This window comes from Pongo abelii, chromosome 9, assembly GCF_028885655.2.
Source record: "Pongo abelii isolate AG06213 chromosome 9, NHGRI_mPonAbe1-v2.0_pri, whole genome shotgun sequence".
NCBI lineage: Eukaryota > Metazoa > Chordata > Mammalia > Primates > Hominidae > Pongo > Pongo abelii.
The window spans coordinates 111,328,066-111,347,270 of NC_071994.2; the positions used below are offsets into that span (position 1 = coordinate 111,328,066).

A 19,205-nucleotide genomic window follows, 5' to 3' on the forward strand; every position below is an offset into this window, starting at 1 on the left:
GTTTTTCAACCTCTTGCTAATTAATAAGAAGAAACAAACAAATATACAACTCAAAAACCAAACACATTGTGTTTTGGAGAAAGCATTTGGATATCTGAAGAAAGCTTTATCTCAGATAACATGACTTCAATCTTCCTATCATTGAACATCAAACCACAGATGTGAAATTAATTAGATCAAAGATACACTGCAATGTTTTCTTCCCTTTTTGTGAAAACTAGCTGGCTGAAAAGTAATTTTTATGATGGCTGGCTTTCTGACAGTTATAATATTTGGAATAGGTGAGTTAGCTGTTACTAGCTTTTTGTAAACACAAAAATTTAAAACATCTACAAACTATGAGAATCACCTTAAAATTAGGACAGTTGGAGCTTTTTCCTCATATGCTTCAAGATTTAGATGGAAGACCTCAAATATACTTTCTTTTCATGGTGGAGTTTCAAGTACTTATCACCCTAGATGCATTCAGTCACTTGGGGACTTCTGATAGATGGTGGTATTAAAATCTACTATAGATTTGCAGTAGATTTTTATCTATCTTAGAGTAGATTTGCTTTCCCCTAGACCATGCATTCTCAAAAGGAGTGACACTGCCCTAAGAGGGTGAAAATTGGTTCTAAGGCAGGGAGGAATGAAGAAAATCTCCCTCTTTTTATGCATAAATCACAGATACACATGATATATAAACATATACAATATATTCATGACACTAAGACATTAAAATTTCGTGTGGGGAGGAGGGTCAGGGAAAAAAAAGCCTAAGAAGATTCCTTAAAGTTGTGTAATGAAATAAAGGTTGAGAAACAATGCCCCAGACAGAACACAGTGATACACAGTTAACCTTTTTCAGAAAAATATTGTCATTTGTGCTAGCATAACCTGGAAAGGAATCATCAGATAATTCATGGCATTTCATAAAACATTACACCTCTGTATAGCACACACATGACATGGGCTGTTAAAAGTTGGATTACCTCTATAATAAGTGTTTAAGTTATAATGCATCTCAAAATAGTAATATCTAGGATAAATTATCTTCTGCTCTTAAAAACATGCCCAACTTTGGCAATCTTCAGTTCTCATTTTAGATTAGATTTGATGTATTCTGGTTTACTTTTGTCCCAAAAGTTCCAAAATAATGTAGTAAATAGTTGACTACTCTCATGTTCACTGATCATTATATAGCAAGTCCTCGAATACCATCATTTTGTTCAATGTTTTTGTTATATTGCTGATGAGGAAAAAAAATCAATTTCTGGCTGAGGACACTGTATATGTGGAGTTTACACATTTTCCCTATGCCTGCATGGGTTTTCTCCAGGTACACGTTTCTTCCCACACTCCAAAGATGTGCATGTTGTTAACTGGTGTGTCTAAATTATTACAGTGTGAGCATGAGTGAGTGTATGTGGGTGTGTGAGTGCTCCCTTCAACAGAATGACATCCTGCCCAGGGTTAGTTCCTGCCTTGCACCCTAAGCTGCTGGGATAGGCTCTAGCTACCTGCAACCTTGAACTGGACTAACTGGGTAAGTAATTATCTTGTTTTTATTAATCCATCTTAAATGTATATATAGCTTACATGTATTTCAATGTTTAATATTAGAAGTGTTTTGGACTTTATTTACAAGTGTGGTGATATTTTTGTGACCAAAAATATGCTGAAGAAATTCTTGTATATATCAGTTAGCCTATGGTAAAATTAGTTTGATTATATATTATTTTGCTTAAAGTTGCAGTTTTCAAGAACCTATTGAACCTATTAAATTAGGCCTTACTATATATATATATGATTAACTAGTATCTGCCTACAAAATGTTTATTTATCATCATTAAGTATCTGACTATAACCAATTCTCAGTCAGGTAACAGGAAATTTTAGGCACAAATTAATTCTAAATCTCAGATGTTAGATGAATGAAAATCCAAATATGATGAAAATACTGGCTGGGCACGGTGGCTCATGGCTGTAATCCCAGCACTTTGGGAGGCCGAGGCGCATGGATCACTTGAGGTCAGGAGCTCCAGACCAGCCTGGCCAACATGGTAAAACCCAGTCTCTACTAAAAATACAAAAATTAGCCAGGTGTGGTGGCGAGCGCCTGTAATCCCAGCTACTTGGGAGGCTGAGGCAAGAGAATCACTTGAACCCGGGAGGCAGAGGTTACAGTAGGCCAAGATCTCGCTGCTGCACTCCAGCCTGGATGACAAGAGTGAAATTCCGTCTCAAGAAATAAATAAATAAAATAGAAAATACAAACTAGGCACTAATCATCTCTCATCAGTATAATACAAATGGTTATTCTACAACTAATATTAGTTATTACTGTTTTTTCCTTTTATTCCTAAAAACAACTTAAGAATAAAAGAAGTGTATTTTTTTGTGTAAACTTACTGACAAAGGTCCCTGAATAGGTAAGAAAGTATGCCTGAGTTTCCTTCTTAACATAATACTATCTTCAGCCTACTTTTATTATAAGTGGAGGTGGTAATGAGTAACTAAATGAATTGAAGGGGAAACAACCAAAAAAGAGAAGAAAGGATAAAATCCTAACTATATGAAGGGTATTTTTTCTTCCTACTTGTAGAGAGGGAAAGATAAAAAGAGAGGTTTAAAGCAAGCAAGAGATAGTAAAGCACGCTATGTGAAAACATCTCCTTCACATATTTTATTATTTCCCTAGACAGATTAGTAATTTAATGTTCTTTAAGCATGCAAATAATTCTTAGGAAGCCTTACCTTACGGTGCCTTATATTACTAGATCCACAAATAACAGGGACAAAGTTTCTGTCTATAAAGTTACAACTTACTTGGAGATAGAAGATATATACACAAATAACTGTAATGCAAAGCAAAAATGGTAAGAAAATAGAGCTGACTTACTTCATGGGAAGGGAGGGGCTGGAGAAACCACTACTAAGCTTGGAAATTATGTGATGTTTGAAGGTGCAGATGAGTTCTGAAGGATGGTTGGGAATCCCAAAGAAGCTGACAGAAAGTATATATGCAAGCATATTTGGGGAACACGTCCAGTTTGGATGCAGCACAAGGTTTATGAAGGGTAACAGTTGGAGATACAACAGAAAAGACAAAATGGGTAAGGATCATGAAAGTTTTAGACAGCAATGAGTACATATATTATTCAATAAACAAAGGGGAGTGTCATAATCAGAGCCATACTTTTGCAAATGTTTTATTAAATATCTATGTTTTGGTGATATAAAGGTGAATACAACCAGCAGCTCTTGACCTGTTAGGGGTGTGTCAGTTCTGGTCCTGTTTGACCTCAAACACATTCTTGACCTTTCTGTCGCTCTCTACTGTATGACACAAAGCTTGACTCTACATAGGCAATGTTCCCCAAGCTCTTCTGTCAGCCTGCTACTGGCTGGGCTCAGTAAATAGGAAGCACTGGTGGGAGGCTGGAGGGCAGGAGGAAGCAGCCATATTTTTCCCCCATTCCCTTTCTGCCTCAGTAGAGTCTCCTCTATGACTACCACTCCCTCATCAGACAAGTCTTCCACGTCCCGCAGTCAAACCAGCCTCTTGGTTGCTTCCTCTCTCTCTATCCTTCTCATTAGCATAGTGGCTTCCTACTGTTGCTAACCACTGAGATGCCTTAGTTGTAAGCTGCTGGGCGTCTTAGCTTTTCTCTCACCAGTGTAAACCAATTCTCTCATTAAATCTTTCCATGTTAAATACTCAGAATGGTTTCTATTTTTTTTAATGCATGCTGTCTCATACAGAAGGTAACAAATCTATTTAAGAAAACCTTTACAGATGATAGTTTTGGGGACTCCCAGAACTCTTGAAGCTTGTCCATTCATCCATGACTAAGACTACTAATAAAACAAAAAACCAAGTAAGTTTCAAATTGGGAAGATGAAAAAGTTCCAGAAACTGATGGTAGTGATGGCTGCAGAAAAATGTCAATATAGTTAACACTACTGATCTGTACATTAAAAACAAACAAAAACAACAACAACAACAAACATTGTTTTGGGCTTTAAGAACTATACATTTTTAAATGGTGAATTTTGTTAGTATATTTTATCAAAAAAAGTAAACACACAGCTACAATAAGACATGATAAGGTTGTAACAGAAGTACAATGCTATGGCAACATTTAAGAAGTACTAATTGTACTTACTGAATGAAGTTTCAGAGATCAGGCATGACCTGAACCTTGAATACAAGTGTACTAGGAAGACAAAGAGAAGTAGAATACATATAAGAATATTCAAAGAAACTTCAATTCGTTTGGCATGTCTGCAGCATAAAGCAGATGTTAAGCAGTTGAGATCAAGTTGGAGAGGTAGGTAGGATGAGTTCCACAGAGCACCTTGAATAAATGGATAAAAACTGAACTGATGGCCCAGAGTCAACAAACACTTTGATGTATTCCGGCCCACACAACATTTTGTAAAATCCCAACAAGGCAATAAGGGCTACTTAAAAGTGGAGTAGTGAGATGCAAAAGTCAGAATGCAGTATCCTGAAGGATAAAAGTTAAGTGAAGAACAGCAACTAAGTGGAATTCATTGTTCTTTGAATAAATTTGACTTGTGAAAGGGTGACACAGAACATAAGACAGAATGTTCTGTTTAATGGGTGTCTAATGTCTAGTGGGGTCCAGAAAAGTTTTTGTGTGTGTGTTTAAGAGTAAAAAAAACCTAATTATCTGAACACTAAGGGGAGAAAATTTACTTCTCTATGTTCAGCAATTGGCATAGTGTTTGGAACATATTAGGCACCCAAAGATTTGCTAGAAAAAAACATTATGAAGGGGCCAATAACAAGAGGAGCTGAAGATGGGGAGGGGGTACTGATAGGAGAAGAATCATGAGTAAATAATAAACCTGATATGAGAAAGATATACACGACACATATCTATTTAAGATGTAAAATGATAAACGACAACAGTAACAGCATTAGGCATGGGGAGGCTTTTTTGTATTGTATACTCCTGCCCATTTGAAATTTTTAGTAAGAACAGAATTATCTCAACTTTCAGAATAGAAGGTATAGTGTGAACGCTTCAGGGAGATTTGTAACAACAGTAAATAGAATGAATTGCAAGGACAACTGTCTGGGAAGCAATGACAGAAGTCCAAAAGAGAAGTAATGGCAGGCACATTGCGGGATTGGTGGCAGTGAAAATGGAATGTGAATGACAAAGATTTTTAAGATAAGAAAACCATGGCTGGCGTTTTTTGTCCATTAAATGAAAAGCAGGAAGTCAGCAGAGTAGCTGGTTTGTGGAGAAAGAATACTCACAAATTGATATGAATTATTTCAATTAGAAAATGATACTGCTTTCTTAGGACTTTCTTAACTAGGGGTGATTGTGCCCTCCAGGGGACATACTAGCAATATCTAGAAACATTTTCCCTGATCACAACTGGGTAAGGGTAGGGTGGGGAACCGGTGTCCTACTGTAATCTAGTGAATAGAAGCCAGGAATGCTGCTAAACATCCCACAATGTTTGAGCACAGTATAGCTCCCCACAATAAAGAATTATGAGGCCCAAAATGTTAACAGTACTGAGGCTGAGAAACCATGTTTAAGACTATAGTTACCGAAACTCAACTAGATTACCAAACTGCCAAAACTCAGAATTCTTAAGCAAAAGATTAATCAGACATTAACAAAACATTAAACTTGTCATTAAGTTTCTTCAAAAATGGATGCTGGAACCATTTCCGTTTAACGTTTCCTGCAAAACGTGCTTATCAAGAGCCCTGCGCAAATAACATTTTTGTGGACAGCGCTGGGCATTTAAAAGAGGCACAAGACAAATGGGTTTTCCGAACAATAAAATAATGGTAGTAATGGCTGTGAATACTATGGGAGGTTTCATCACAGACGCTTGCCATTTACTTTTAGGGACGTCGCATACGACGTCCGTAAATCACTGGCTCGGGTTTTGAGCTTTACGTGGCTCTCGTCCCCTGTAGTACGATCCTCTTTATTCTTTCAGGGGACAAACAACAACAAAACCCGTCTCTCACACAGACAATACACCCTGACAGCCAAGTGACCCACAAACCATCCCTCCTCAAATGAAGGTAAAACTAGGGCTAGAAAACGTTCAACTAATTTAAGGCAATTAACCCTCTGAAATTTTTTGCTGATCAAAGAAATACGAATTGCTGTTTTAAAATATGCAACTGGCATTTCACACCTCTACACTGGACGACGTATTGCGTGGAGGATGGAGAAGGATGACCACCCGTACTCCCAAATTCGTAGTTATAAGGGCGGGTTATTAGAAGGGCGCCAGGAAGGTCTCCCTACAAAGATGGGGGGGCCGGGGAAGTCCCTATTTGCCCTATTTTGGTCCCAACACTGAACCAAGGAAAGTGCGCCCAAGGTTGAAGCACACGCAATCCGTCCGTCATGCAGACAAATGCTCTTTCAGGTGTCCTAATTAAGTGTGGAGGCCTGACTTTCCCTCCGAATCCGCCCCAGGTGTTCCACCCCGAGCTTCCCCTCGGCCTTCCCCTCGCCACGCAGTCTCTGAAGAGAGGAGCATCTACATACAAAGAGGCTTGAACTGCTCAGAACCTCCGAATGACGAAGAATCACCGCCAGTCTCAACTCGTAAGCTGGGAGGCAAAACCCCAAAGCTTCCCTACCCAGGGAAAACCTTTGGCCTCAAAGGTCCTTCTGTCCGGCATAGCCGGGTCCAATAACCCTCCTTCCCGCGTCCGCGCTTACCCAATACAAGCCGGGCTACGTCCGAGGGTAACAACATGATCAAAACCGCAGCAGCAACCACAATAAGGAACAAGACTCAGGTTAAAGCAAACACAGCGACAGCTCCTACGCCGCATCTCCCGGTTCCAGTGGCGGCACTGAACTCGCGGCAATTTGTCCCGCCTCTTTCGCGTCACGCCAGCCAATCGCTTCCTCCAGAGAAAGAAAGGCGCCGAAATGAAACCCGCCTCCGTTCGCCTTCGGAACTGTCGTCACGTCCGTCCTCAGACTTGGAGAGGCGGGGATGAGGAGGGTGGGGATGACGACAAGGGCGAGGAAGATGGGTGAGAGCCCCGGAGCCCGAGCCGAAGGGCGAGCCGCAAACGCTAGGTCGCTGGCCATTGGTGGATATGGCGCAGGCGCGTTTGCTCCGACGGGCCGAATGTTTTGGTGGAGTGTTTTGAGCGCGGAGACCGCGTGATACTGGGTGCGCATGGGCACATGCGTGCTCTGCCGCTGCTCGGCCTTGCTTCTTCCTCCAGAAGTGGGCGCTGGGCAGTCACGCAGGGTTTGAACCGGAAGCGGGAGTAGTTATCTGCGTGGCTAACGGAGAAAAGAAGCCGTGGTCGCGGGAGGAGGCGAGAGGAGCCGGGGTCTGCGCTGCAGCCACCGCCGCGGTTGATACTACTTTGACTTTCCGAGTGCAGCGGTAGGGGCGCGGAGGCAACGCAGCGGCTTCTGCGCTGGAAAATTCAGTCGTGTACGACCCAGTCTGTTCTCTCCCCAGACCGCCAATCTCATGCACCCTTCCAGAGCGGCCCTTGACTCCTCCCTCTCCTCACTCCATCTTTCCTAGCCTCTCCCCGGGTTCTCAGCGGACTTGGCCAATAACCTCCTCCTTTTAAACGCTCTGAATTGAACCCTGCCTCCTGCGCATCCTCTTTTCGTGTCACCTTAGGGTTCAGATTTAACTACGCCACTTGACTAGTCATCTTTTGATCTCTCGTGTTTAGTACTTTTAGTCAGCGAGCATTTATTGATATTTCAACTTCAGCCTCGCGGTTAAGAGCTTGGGCTCTGGAATCGGAATTCTGTTAGTCGTGTGGCCTCTCTATTGTCTTGTGAAGATAAGTGAGATAATCTTGACCTGTGGTGAGCACTCGTGAGCGTTAGCTGCTGTTTTTACCAGGTACAGATAAGACAACTACAGTGGATGATAATGTATGTGATAGGGGAGTACTCTGATGGTAGAGGAGTGACTTTGGTTCTCTGCAAACTCAGCCTGAGACTATCAATTCAGTTTGTGGTGAGACCTCGCAGTGTTACCTTGGCAGATGGTAGAAGCCTTCCAGATGGAAGGAAAAATGCGTGTAAAGGCACAAAGTGTAGAAGGACCCTGAAGCTCCTGAGGTCTGGCATTGAATGAAATATATTTTGTGGGTTTTCAGCTGCTGAAGTCATAGGAATGGATGAGACCAAGAAAACAAAGCTGTTCTTTGAGGTATGAGCGGAGGAAGAGCTATCGGGAGACTTTCGAAACAGTCATAACGGAAGGGAATATGATCATTGCTAACATTTGCTGTGTTTCAGGCACTGTAAGCATGTATATGGGTCCTTATAGGGACTCATAGAGGTAGGTACTAGTATTGTTTTTCCTTTTATCATTGAGAAACTGAGGTTTGACTGGTGAACTTGCTCTAGATTATACAGTTTGTAAGTGGCTGAACCAGGATTTGAACTAATACAATCTGACTACAGAGGCCACTAGAAAAGAATGGCATGCCAAGGGCAGAGTTATTTCTAGGAAGATGGGATATAAGCGTCATTGTCAAGTTCTGTAAAGGGGTCAACTTGGTTGAGATCTAAAAAGGAACATTGAATTCGTCAATTCAGAGGCTCGTAGGAAGTAGGAAATCTTTATCTTTTCATTTGAACCTTGAGTGGAACCTAGATATTCTGGATTAATGTATAAATGAAGTTCATCTTTATATGGTGACACTCATACTCTAGTTGACTACCTAATAGTTCCTCTGCCTTCTTTCAGTTCTGTCAACATACTGTGTTCTTTAACGTTGTAGAACCCTGTGGCTATGCTAGTCTCCTTCCCTGAAGTGTTGGTCCTCTAGCCCTTTTTTTGATTGGCACCAGTTAGTTCAGATCTTGGCTTTATTATAAACTCCTCTGAGATATGTTCCCTGACAGTTTATCTGAAATGATTCTCCCTACAGTTATTTTCTATTACTGTATTTTTGTTTCCTCAGAGGCATACATCACAATTTGGAATTACGCATTGGTTTATCAATTTACTTGTTTATTGTCACCCTGCTGCCCAGATATGACTCCATGAGGGTAGGATTTGTATCTGTTTAGTTCATTATTTGTCTAGTTATACCTAGTAAATATTGTTCGCATCTATCAGTGAATGAACATCTTCTGTTTATGTAGATAATACTGAACTGTTTTGTTTTCTTCAAAGTAATCATTAAGAAACTGAAGGTAAGAAAAACAAGTTCAAGGAAGTCACACCATGGGGAAAAAAAGTCAAGTTTAGGGCTGCCTCTTCCGGGAAGTGTCAAATCTTTAGTATATTTAGGAATAAAGATGCCAAACCTTATGGTTCTTTGGATATTGCTAAGGTATTTTCATTGGTTAGATTACCAGTTTCATTATCCTTATTGACTCAAGACGGCTTTAAACTGAGATTGAAAAAGTAAGAAGATTCCTAGATAAAACCATAAGGAATGGAAAAACAAAAATGATAATACTTGTCCACAGGAAGTATATAATCAAATGAAAAGAACTCAAATAACAATCTGTAATCTATAGCAGGGTAACGCGGAGGTTGTAATAGTGTTGGGGGATGGGGGAGGTCAGAAGAACCACCAGTGAATACAAAAGGAGAAGAGAATCAGAGCCATCTGCTAATAAAATGGGTAGTCAGCTCTTTTTGTTTTGTTTTGAGACAGAGCGAGACTGTCACCCAGGCTGGAGTGCAATTGCGTGATCTCAGCTAACTGCACTTTCCGCCTCCTGGGTTCAAGTGAGTCTCCTGCCTCAGTCTCCCCAGTAGCTAAGATTACAGGCACATGCTACCACACCTGGTTAATTTTTGTATTTTTAGTAGAGACAGGGTTTCACGATGTTGGCCAGGCTGGCTGGTCTCGAACTCCTGACCTCGTGAAATGCCCACCTTGGCCTCCCAGAGTGCTGGGATTACAGGCATGAGCCACCACGCCTGGCCCTGGTAGTCAGCTCTTGCTGAGAATATTCAAAGACAGGGCATTCATTTTGTAGGAGACATTCCTTCCTTTATAGAAAGATTGGACCTGGTCTCTTAGTTCCTCCCAATTTTGAGATTCTGTGAGATTGAATCGGGGCAGAGAAACATACTTGATCTTGAAAGATTAAGTAGAATTTAGATGGATGGATAGCAGAAGGACTTTCCCTACCTTTTTACATCTTGAGGTATAGGTATGTGTAGGTATAATATACATAAATATATGTATTTTTTCTCTGTTTACAGACATTCATAGTTTAATAAAAGAAACTTTGTATTATATAAAAGTTTAGATCAGAACTAGTAAAACAGAATGCTGTTTCTTTTTTTCTCTTTTCTATTTTACTTTAGGTTCTGGGGGTAGATGTGCGGGTTTGTTACACGGGTAAATTGCATGTTGCTGAGGCTTGGTGTGCGAATGATCCTGTCACTCAGGTAGTGAGCATAGTACCTGATAGGTAGCCCTTCAAGCCATACCTCCCTCTCTTTCCGTCCCTCAAACAGTCCCCAGTGTCTGTTTTTCCCATCTTTGTGTCCACGTTGAAATGCTGTTCTTACTACATTTTTTTGAAGGACATCAAAAGAGAGTTTGATTATATCAGAAGCCCCCAAAAGAAGGGAGCTACTACAGTGGAATCAAGGCATAGTAAAATATAGTTGATCCTTGATATTTGCAAAGGATACCACCATAGCATAGAATTTCCTTCATTTCCTTTTAGAACAGAAATGTCATTTTACTCCTATTGTTATGTGTTAAATAAGAACCTTAATACCAGTTGAGATGGAAGTGGTAGGCAAAGCTTACTAGCTCTGATAACCTCCTACTTATCAGTTCCAAAGCATGTGTTAAGCCTTTGGCTCAGCAAAATGACATGTCTCTCCATATAAGCAAGAGTGCTTTTTTTTTTTTCTCCTTTGAGACGGAGTCTTGCTCTGTCACCAGGCTGGAGTGCAGTGGCGCGATCTCTGCTCACTGCAACCTCCGCCTCCCGGGTTCAAGCGATTCTCCTGCCTCAGCCTCCTGAGTAGCTGGGACTACAAGCACGCACTACCACACCTGGCCAAGAGTGCTTTTAAATAGTTCATTGTCAATGTTAAATCTTTGAGTGCTCATTTCCTTATTTACCTGGCTGTTTTCTATTCATCTTTCATGTCTCAATTTAAATGTCATGTTTCTTTGGTTTCAGAGTATTAAAAAGTAAATATACCTCCCCCCTCTCCCGCCCCAACAGAGCCTTCCTCTGTTGCCCAGGCTGGAGTACAGTGGCTCGATCTTGGCTCACTGAAAGCTCTGCCTCCCGGATTCAGGCGATTCTCCTGCCTCAGCCTCCTGAGTAGCTGGGATTACAGGCGCGTGCCACCAAGCCCGGCTAATTTTTGTATTTTTAGTAGAGACGGGGTTTCAACATGTTGGCCAGGCTGGTCGAACTCCTGACCTTGTGATCCTCCCACCTTGGCCTCCCAAAGTGCTGGGATTACAGGCGTGAGCCACTGCGTCCAGTGTAAATTATACTTTTATTTTAATCCTGCTACTACTGCAAGCAAGGCAAACGTTTTTGTGTTACAGCATTGCTTGTACAGATTTTAAGAAAATCTCATTTTAAATACGGAAATGTTAAGAAAAATTATTGTGCCTTTGATCAGAATGTGCCTCTAATTGTACAGTTAAATCTAACTATAAATACTGCAGTATAAAATAATTATATATACATTTTTTCACACCTCTTTCTATATATGCATATATATACATATGTATACCTATATGTATTTTTTTTTACAGACAGTGATGTGTGTTCTGAAATTGTGAACCATGAGTCTAGTACTTAATGATCTGCTTATCTGCTGCCGTCAACTAGAACATGATAGAGCTACAGAACGAAAGGTAGTAAATTACTTAAATTCGATTTTTCCTTGAAGTAAGTGTGATTAGTAACCCATTATTATTTCCTTTTTATTTTCAGAAAGAAGTTGAGAAATTTAAGCGCCTGATTCGAGATCCTGAAACAATTAAACATCTAGATCGGCATTCAGATTCCAAACAAGGAAAATATTTGAATTGGGATGCTGTTTTTAGGTATTCTATTCAAATTTATTTTACTGTCTTTATTTTTCTCTTTCATGTTTATTTCTGTTGTGATATTATTTTTGTGTGTGAGTCTTAACATTTATCTTTGCTTCCTATATATCATTATGCCTTGCATATGAATTTGGCATTTAATATTTATCCAAAACATAATTTTTAAAGGTTGTTCATATAGAAACTTAAAAATTATAAATTATTTCTTCAATAAAATGTTTTAGACATATCTCAAAATTGAGAGAGAATTTCTTTCATTTTAGTTCACAAGACTTCAGATTAGAGGAAAAAATTATAATAAATGTTTGGATATTACTTTCACACCTTTAAATATTACTCTGATTATAAGTAAATGCTGTGTGTTAAATTGTAATAAAACAAGTAAAAGGAAGATTGGAATACTTGTGTATGAATTTGGTTAGAAACAAAAAATACCTCAAACAATGAAAAAACACAACTGATTGCTGGACAGGAGTGGCAAACAGGGTTGATGCATTTTTACATTGAGACATTATTTTCAACCATGAAGTCCATTTATAACTAGAAACAGATTGTAAGGATTAGGAAAGGTGAATAAAGTATTTTAAATACTGAGAGTATTAAATAAACTAGAAATAACATTTGTAGTCAAGAGGAAGTATGTATTTAGTTGTCCTTCAGTGTTTATGACAGATTCTGTTTTATTTTTAACTCCTATTTGGTATCAGATTGACTTACAGATTTGAATGCATATAAAATGAAACATGCATGCTGTTTTTCCTCTGGTTTTCTAGTTTATTTTAAATACCACAAATATAATTATAACCTGAAGATGAATACTATTTTGTATAAGCTGATCTGGTAGGTCAAATATGCACCCAGCACTCCCGGCTAGTTATGAATATCTTCTAGGCAGGCTTCATTTAATGGCTAGCAACATTACCAACTGCCTAAGAAAGAGGTAGATCCTGTACAGAATAACAGAAGGAGTTGAGAGAGGATTGAGAGGATCCTTACTAGCGTTGTAAGCTTTTAATGACAAATTTAGAAAGCAGGCCATAAAGCAATAGAAAGTCATAGAAGATTAAGGGCTTTGCAGACCAGACATGAAATTGGTCTTGTAGGAGTTAGGCCTTGAAAGAGAGATTTAATTGTTTTATTTGTTTTATTCAGCTGGTATAGTAATCTAAGCAAGGTGGTTTAAAAGTTGCTCTTTGTGATGGCATGGACAGCTTTTGAAATTATTATAATTTAAGTATTCAACAAATTTCTGAAGTTGCATTTTGTTTTCTTGAAGATTTTTACAGAAATATATTCAAAAAGAAACAGAATGTCTGAGAATAGCAAAACCAAACGTATCAGCCTCAACACAAGCCTCCAGGCAGAAAAAGATGCAGGAAATCAGTAGTTTGGTCAAATACTTCATCAAATGTGCAAATAGAAGTAAGTGATGTTATAAATTATAAATAAATGGCTTAACAGATTACTGTTGCGTGAGTTTTTTTCCAGATCATTTTAAGGACTTAACCATTGCATAAGTTTGTTCTAAATATAATAAGGTAAAAGTTGAGTGCAAGTACATATAATGATTTTTATTTTTATTAAAAGGTGGTTTTTTAGGGCTAGTCAAGTGAAGCAGTGGGACTGGAGAAGGAACAAATCTGTAACTGGCTGTGATCAATTACTTGTAAACACCACTGCACTCAGGCCAGTCTGATTTTTAATATTACAGGTTCAAATATTTGGGGAAATTTATGCAAGCATAGAATGATAGAAATCTGAGGATTGAAGGGATTTATTTATTTAAGAGATAGGGTGTCGCTCTGTCACCCAGGCTGGAGTGCAGTGGTGTGATGATAGCTCACTGCAGGCTCAAGCTTCTCTGTTCCTAAGTGATCCTCCTGTCTTGGCCTCCTAGTAGCTAGGACTACAGAAGTGCATCACCATGCCAGGCTGATTTTTTTTTTTAAGAGATGTTGTTTCACTGTTTTGCCCAGGCTGATCTTGAACTCCTGGCCTCAAGCAGTCCTCCCCCTGCTCAGCCTCCCTAGTTATTGGTATTACAGATGTGAGCCACCGTGCCCAGTGAAGGAATTAAAAATTACTGTTTTAACTACCCAGTCTTGGATGCCCTCTATACGTCCCTAGCCTTTAGGTAGAAGTTCAGTCTTCATGATTGAATATACTTTCAAGGCTTTCTTTTCCATCTTTGGATAGCATTAAGAGTATTAAAAACTGGCCAGGTGCAGTGGCTCATTCCTGTAATCCCAGCACTTTGGGAGGCCAAGGCAGGCAGATCACCTGAGGTCAGGAGATCGAGACCAGCCTGACCAACATGGCAAAACCCCGTCTCTACTAAAAATACAAAAATTAACTGGGCATGGTGGCTCACGCCTGTAATTCCAGCTACTTGGGAGGCTGAGGCACTAGAATTGCTTGAACCCGGGAGGCAGAGGTTGTGGTGAGCTGAGATTATGCCACTACACTCCATCCTGGGCAACAGCGAGACTCAAAAAAAGAAAAGAATTAAAAACCTGTCTTTTGTTACTGCTTCTCCCTTCTGAGAGTATATCAAAAACTCCTATTTATTTTTTTAGTGTGACGTCCTTAGAGATGTTTGAAAGTAGCCACAGTATTTCCTGAGTCCTCATCTCTAAAGTTCATAAACTCACTTTCTTCAGCTCACGTGACCTAGGTTTTATGCCACTCTCCTTTGAATATTCTTCACTTTAATTGTCTGTCTTAAAGTGTGGGCCTCTACTTACAGGGAAGAGGCCAGAAAAACAGACAAAAAGTGTGGGACTCATTTTTTTTAATACAGGATCTTGCTCTGTAGCCCAGGTTGGAATGCATGCAGTGGTGCGATCTTGGCTCACTGCAGCCTCTGCCTCCCGGGCTCAGGTGATCCTCCTGCCTTAGCCTCCCAAGTAGCTGAGACTATAGGCACGGGCCACCATGTCTGGCTAATTTTTATATTTTTAATAGAGACAGGGTTTCACTGTGTTGGCCAGGCTGGTCTCTAACTTCTGACCTCAAGTGATTTTCCTGCCTTGGCCTCCTGAAATGCTGGGATTACAAGCGTGAGCCACTGCACCTGGCCAGGACTCAATCTTTTAGGTGTATTCTGATCAGTACAGAGTGAAGCAAGTCTTGCTTGTCTTTCATTCTGTACTTTTACTGATTAATTCTAAGATCATGTGAGCTTCCTTGGCTGTCAGAACCAACACTTAACTGACATTTTACTTACTATGATTTGAGGAAAAAAGCAACCCCAAAAAATATTTTTTCTCCTGATGAGCCAAATAGTTCCCATCTTTAACTTGTACAATTAATATTGTGAAGAGTTGATTTTTTGCAGGATCCTGGTAAGCTTTTGTAAGGAAATGGGCTTTACACATACTGAAAAGCTAGAGGCAGAAATGTGTGTTCAGGGACTCCTGGGCTCTTCACAGATAAGGATGTTGCTTTGTGATACCAACTCTTAATTTAAGAATCAGGAGGGTGAGGCGCGCTTGCTCACACCTGTAATCCCAGCACTTTGGGAAGCTGAGGTGGGCAGATCACTTGAGGTCAGGAGTTCGAGACCAGCCTGGCCAATATAGCAAAACCCCATCTCTACTAAAAATACAAAAAATAGCTGGGTGTGGTGGCGGGTGCCTGTAATCCCAGCTACTTGAGAAGCTGAGGCAGGAGAATTGCTTGAACCTGGGAGGTGGAGGTTGCAGTGAGCTGAGATTGTGCCATTGCACTCCAGCCTGAGCAACAAGAGTGAAACTGTCTCAAAAAAAAGAAAAAAAAAAAAGAATCAGGAAAGCCCCCAAATTGTTAAATATTTAGTAGAAGCATGCAGATTATTAGTGAATATTTCAGATTGGTGGTATGAGACTTGAGTCCAAAGAATAATGGTTTAGTCAATTTTCTACCTCCTCTGAGATGCCAGTTTGCGTGGATAGCTTCAACCCCTTGTCAGAGACTCCAGCAAAGACAAAGGAAAACTACACCAAAATATTCTGCACTCATTTTTGCTCTGTGTGGTAGCTTTGTATCCAGTAAAATATTTTATTTGCTAGTAACGCTGGGATATAGTAGGTACTTACTGAAAGAGTGAATGAGAAAGATAACATGTCAATTTTGTAGCCCACCAGAAAAGTTTGCAATGTGTACAGTAGTTTTGCCTTGCAGTGAACAAACCTTTTAATTGCAACATTAGCAATGGAGATTACATTTGAAAATGCATCAGCATGTTGGTTTATAAGAAAGAGTTGGTGAAATTATCAATGCAGGTCATTTAAGTAGTCGAAAATTTGTTTTTTTATTTACAGCTTCCTTTTCTTTCAAATTTGACTTTGTTACTTAAACCTTTTTAATCTTGGGGCAAAACCAGGGAGTTACTATTCCCTCACCCCACTTCAGTTTTTTTTTTTTTTTTTTTTCCGAAAAGATAGGATTGATGGAAATTTAACATATGTCTAGACTTTGCCAGTCTTGCTTAGCATTGGTATCCAAGGTATGATGAAAGAAATAGAGATGAGAAAAAAAGAAGTAAAAGACAGCTGAGAAGAAACAAGTAAGCAAATATTGTTGATTTCTCTCCTTTTTTTTTTTTTTTTGAGACAGAGTCTTGCTTTGTTGCCTAGGCTGGAGTACAGTGGTGCAGTCTTGGCTCACTGCAGCCTCTTCCTCCTGGGCGCAAGCGATTCTCCCGTGTCAGCCTCTAGAGTAGCTGGGACTATAGGCACACGCCGCCAGGCCCGGATAATTTTTGTATTTTTAGTAGAGACGAGGGTTTTGCCATGTTGGCCAGGCTGGTCTCAAACTCCTGGCCTCAAGTGATCTGCCTGCCTCTGCCTTCCAATATGCTGGGATTATGGGTGTGAGCTACCACACCCAGCCTACTGTTCATTTCATTTCTTTTTTTTTTTTTGAGACAGAGTTTTGCTCTTGTTGCTCAGGCTAGAGTGCAATGGTGCCATCTTGGCTCACTGCAACCTCCGCCTCCTGGGCTCAAGTGATTCTCCCGCCTCAGCCTCCCAAGTAGCTGGGATTACAGGCATGCCCCACCATGCCCAGCTAATTTTGTATTTTTAGTAGAGACAGGTTTCACTACATTGGTCAGGCTTGTCTCGATCTCCTGACCTCAAGTGATCCACCCGCCTTGTCGTCCCAAAGTGCTGGGATTATAGGCGTGAGCCACTGTGCCCAGCCTGTTCATTCCTTTATGTTAGCATTTGTCTGCTTTTGTACAAAGCTTAAATAGAGTCTAGATGGTGCAAAACTCAGCTGTGAAAAATGTTAAGTTCCGTAAGATTCCTGAAAGTCTCTGCAGGTAGGCTGGGCACAGTGGCTCATGCCTCTAATCCTAGTACTTTGTGAGGCCAAGGCAGGCAGATTGCTTGAGCACAGGATTTTGAGACCAGCCTGGGTAACATGGTGAGACCTCGTCTCTACAAAAACACAAAAATTAGCCAGGTGTGGTGGTGACCACCTGTAGTCCCAGCTACTTAGGACGCTTAGGGAGGAAGATCGCTTGAACCCAGGGGACAGTGGTTGCAGTGAGCCACGATCATGCTATTGCACTCCAGCTCGGGTGACAGAGTGAGATCCTGTGTCCCAAAAAAAAAACAAAAAAAAGTCTTTGCAGACAACTTAGTTGTACTTTTAAGAAGGATTTGATCCTAGAAGTTTGAGACCAACCTGGGCAACATAGGGAGACCCCATCTTTACAAAAACTAAAAAAATTAGCTGGGTGTAGTGGTGCTTGCCTGTAGTCCTAGCTACCTGGGAGGCTGACATGGGTAGATCCCTTAAGTCCAGGAGGTCAAGGCTGCAGTGAGTCATGGTGGGGCAACTGCACTCCAGCTTGGGTGACAGAGCGAGAGACTGTCTCAAAAACAAGCAAAACTGTGAAAAAAAAGTCAACGTATTTCTTGAAATACTTCTCATATTTGGTAGAGGAGGGAGATATATTGGGATAAAGGACATAGGAAAATAGGATTTTATTATAATATTAATTTCTGTAGTTATTCAACACAAATTAATTTTTATTGAGCATCTGTTATTAGGGCAGTCACTGGACTTTTATGTCAGAATATAGGGACTAATTCCTTTCCTTAAGGATCTAATCATACAATGGATGTTTTAGATTAGAAAAATGTTACAAGGACTGTAAGAGAAATGCACAGGTACTAGAAAAAAGGATCACATGGTTGTGCATTTCATAACTGGACAATGCCTAAAATTATGAAATGAGCCATAAGTGAAGATGATTTTGCAGTTATATCAGTGTATATTTATTTACCATAGCCTGTGAATATAACTAGTTTCATCATACGAAAACCCTAATCCAGAATATATTCATATTTACATGAGTTGTGTTCTGCTCATAGTTATGGCAATAAATATATTCAATTTTAAGATTGTCAGTATTGAAAAATGACATTTCTGCTGTGACGTAAATATAATTTACTGAAAATGATAATTAAATTATTTTTAAATGTAATTTTGTTACCTTCAAGAATATGTGTCTAGTGATGCCAAGTTTTCAGAATCTCTAATAAGTAAATAACATGCTGTTAAAAATGACAAAGGCACAGGGGTCAGGCACAGTGGTTCATACCTATAGTCTCAGCACTTTGGGAGGCCAAGACAGGAGAATCCCTTGAGCTCAGGAATTCAAGACCAGCCTGGGGAACAATGTGAGAGATTCTGTCTCTATGAAAAATTTAAAATATTAGCTGGGCATGGTGGCACAACATCTATAGTCCCAGTACTTGGGAGGCTAAGGTGGGAGGATCCCTTGAGCCTGAGAGGTTGAGGCTGCTGTTGGGTGTGATCATGCCACTGCACACCAGCCTGGGTGATAGAGCGAGACCCTGTCTTAAAAAAAAAAAAATTACAACCTGAGGTATTTGTATGCCATAAATGCTGTTATAGGACTTAGAACTAATTTTGCTTTCCAAGGTAAATATTCTCCTTGTAGTCTTAGGTTATTCTAATAAATTCATTCTTCATAAAGAGTGCCAAAAAACTTGGGATCATTTTTGGTCTAACACCAGAAATTGTGAATTATTAAGGTTATAATTGTTTAAGAATGATTGCTTTTTGAGGTGGGCAGATCACTTGAGGTCAGGAGTTCAAGGCCAGCCTGGCCAACATGGTGAAACCCTGTCTC

General features: G+C 40.1%; 2 protein-coding genes across 11 annotated transcripts in view; one reads left to right on the forward strand and one right to left on the reverse strand.

The window, feature by feature from the left end:
• LOC100449317 (protein NPAT) overlaps positions 1-7,070 on the reverse strand; it is a 61,586-nt gene extending 54,516 nt beyond the window's left edge. The window contains exon 1 of one of the 2 annotated variants that reach the window (XM_054524999.2): positions 6,723-7,070. In XM_054524999.2, coding sequence (XP_054380974.1) covers positions 6,723-6,759 — 37 coding nt within the window. In that variant the 5' untranslated portion in view covers positions 6,760-7,070. The remainder of the gene's footprint in view (positions 1-6,722) is intronic. The other variant, XM_009247021.4, reaches the window with a different exon arrangement.
• A 214-nt stretch (positions 7,071-7,284) lies between these two features.
• ATM (ATM serine/threonine kinase) overlaps positions 7,285-19,205 on the forward strand; it is a 139,153-nt gene continuing 127,232 nt past the window's right edge. For 2 of the 9 annotated variants that reach the window (XM_054524991.2, XM_063711358.1), the window contains exons 1-4: positions 7,285-7,410; positions 11,759-11,860; positions 11,940-12,052; positions 13,332-13,477. In XM_054524991.2, the coding sequence (XP_054380966.1) occupies positions 11,789-11,860; positions 11,940-12,052; positions 13,332-13,477 (331 nt within the window). In that variant the 5' untranslated portion in view covers positions 7,285-7,410; positions 11,759-11,788. The other 7 variants (XM_024255054.3, XM_054524994.2, XM_063711356.1 and 4 more) reach the window with 6 other exon arrangements.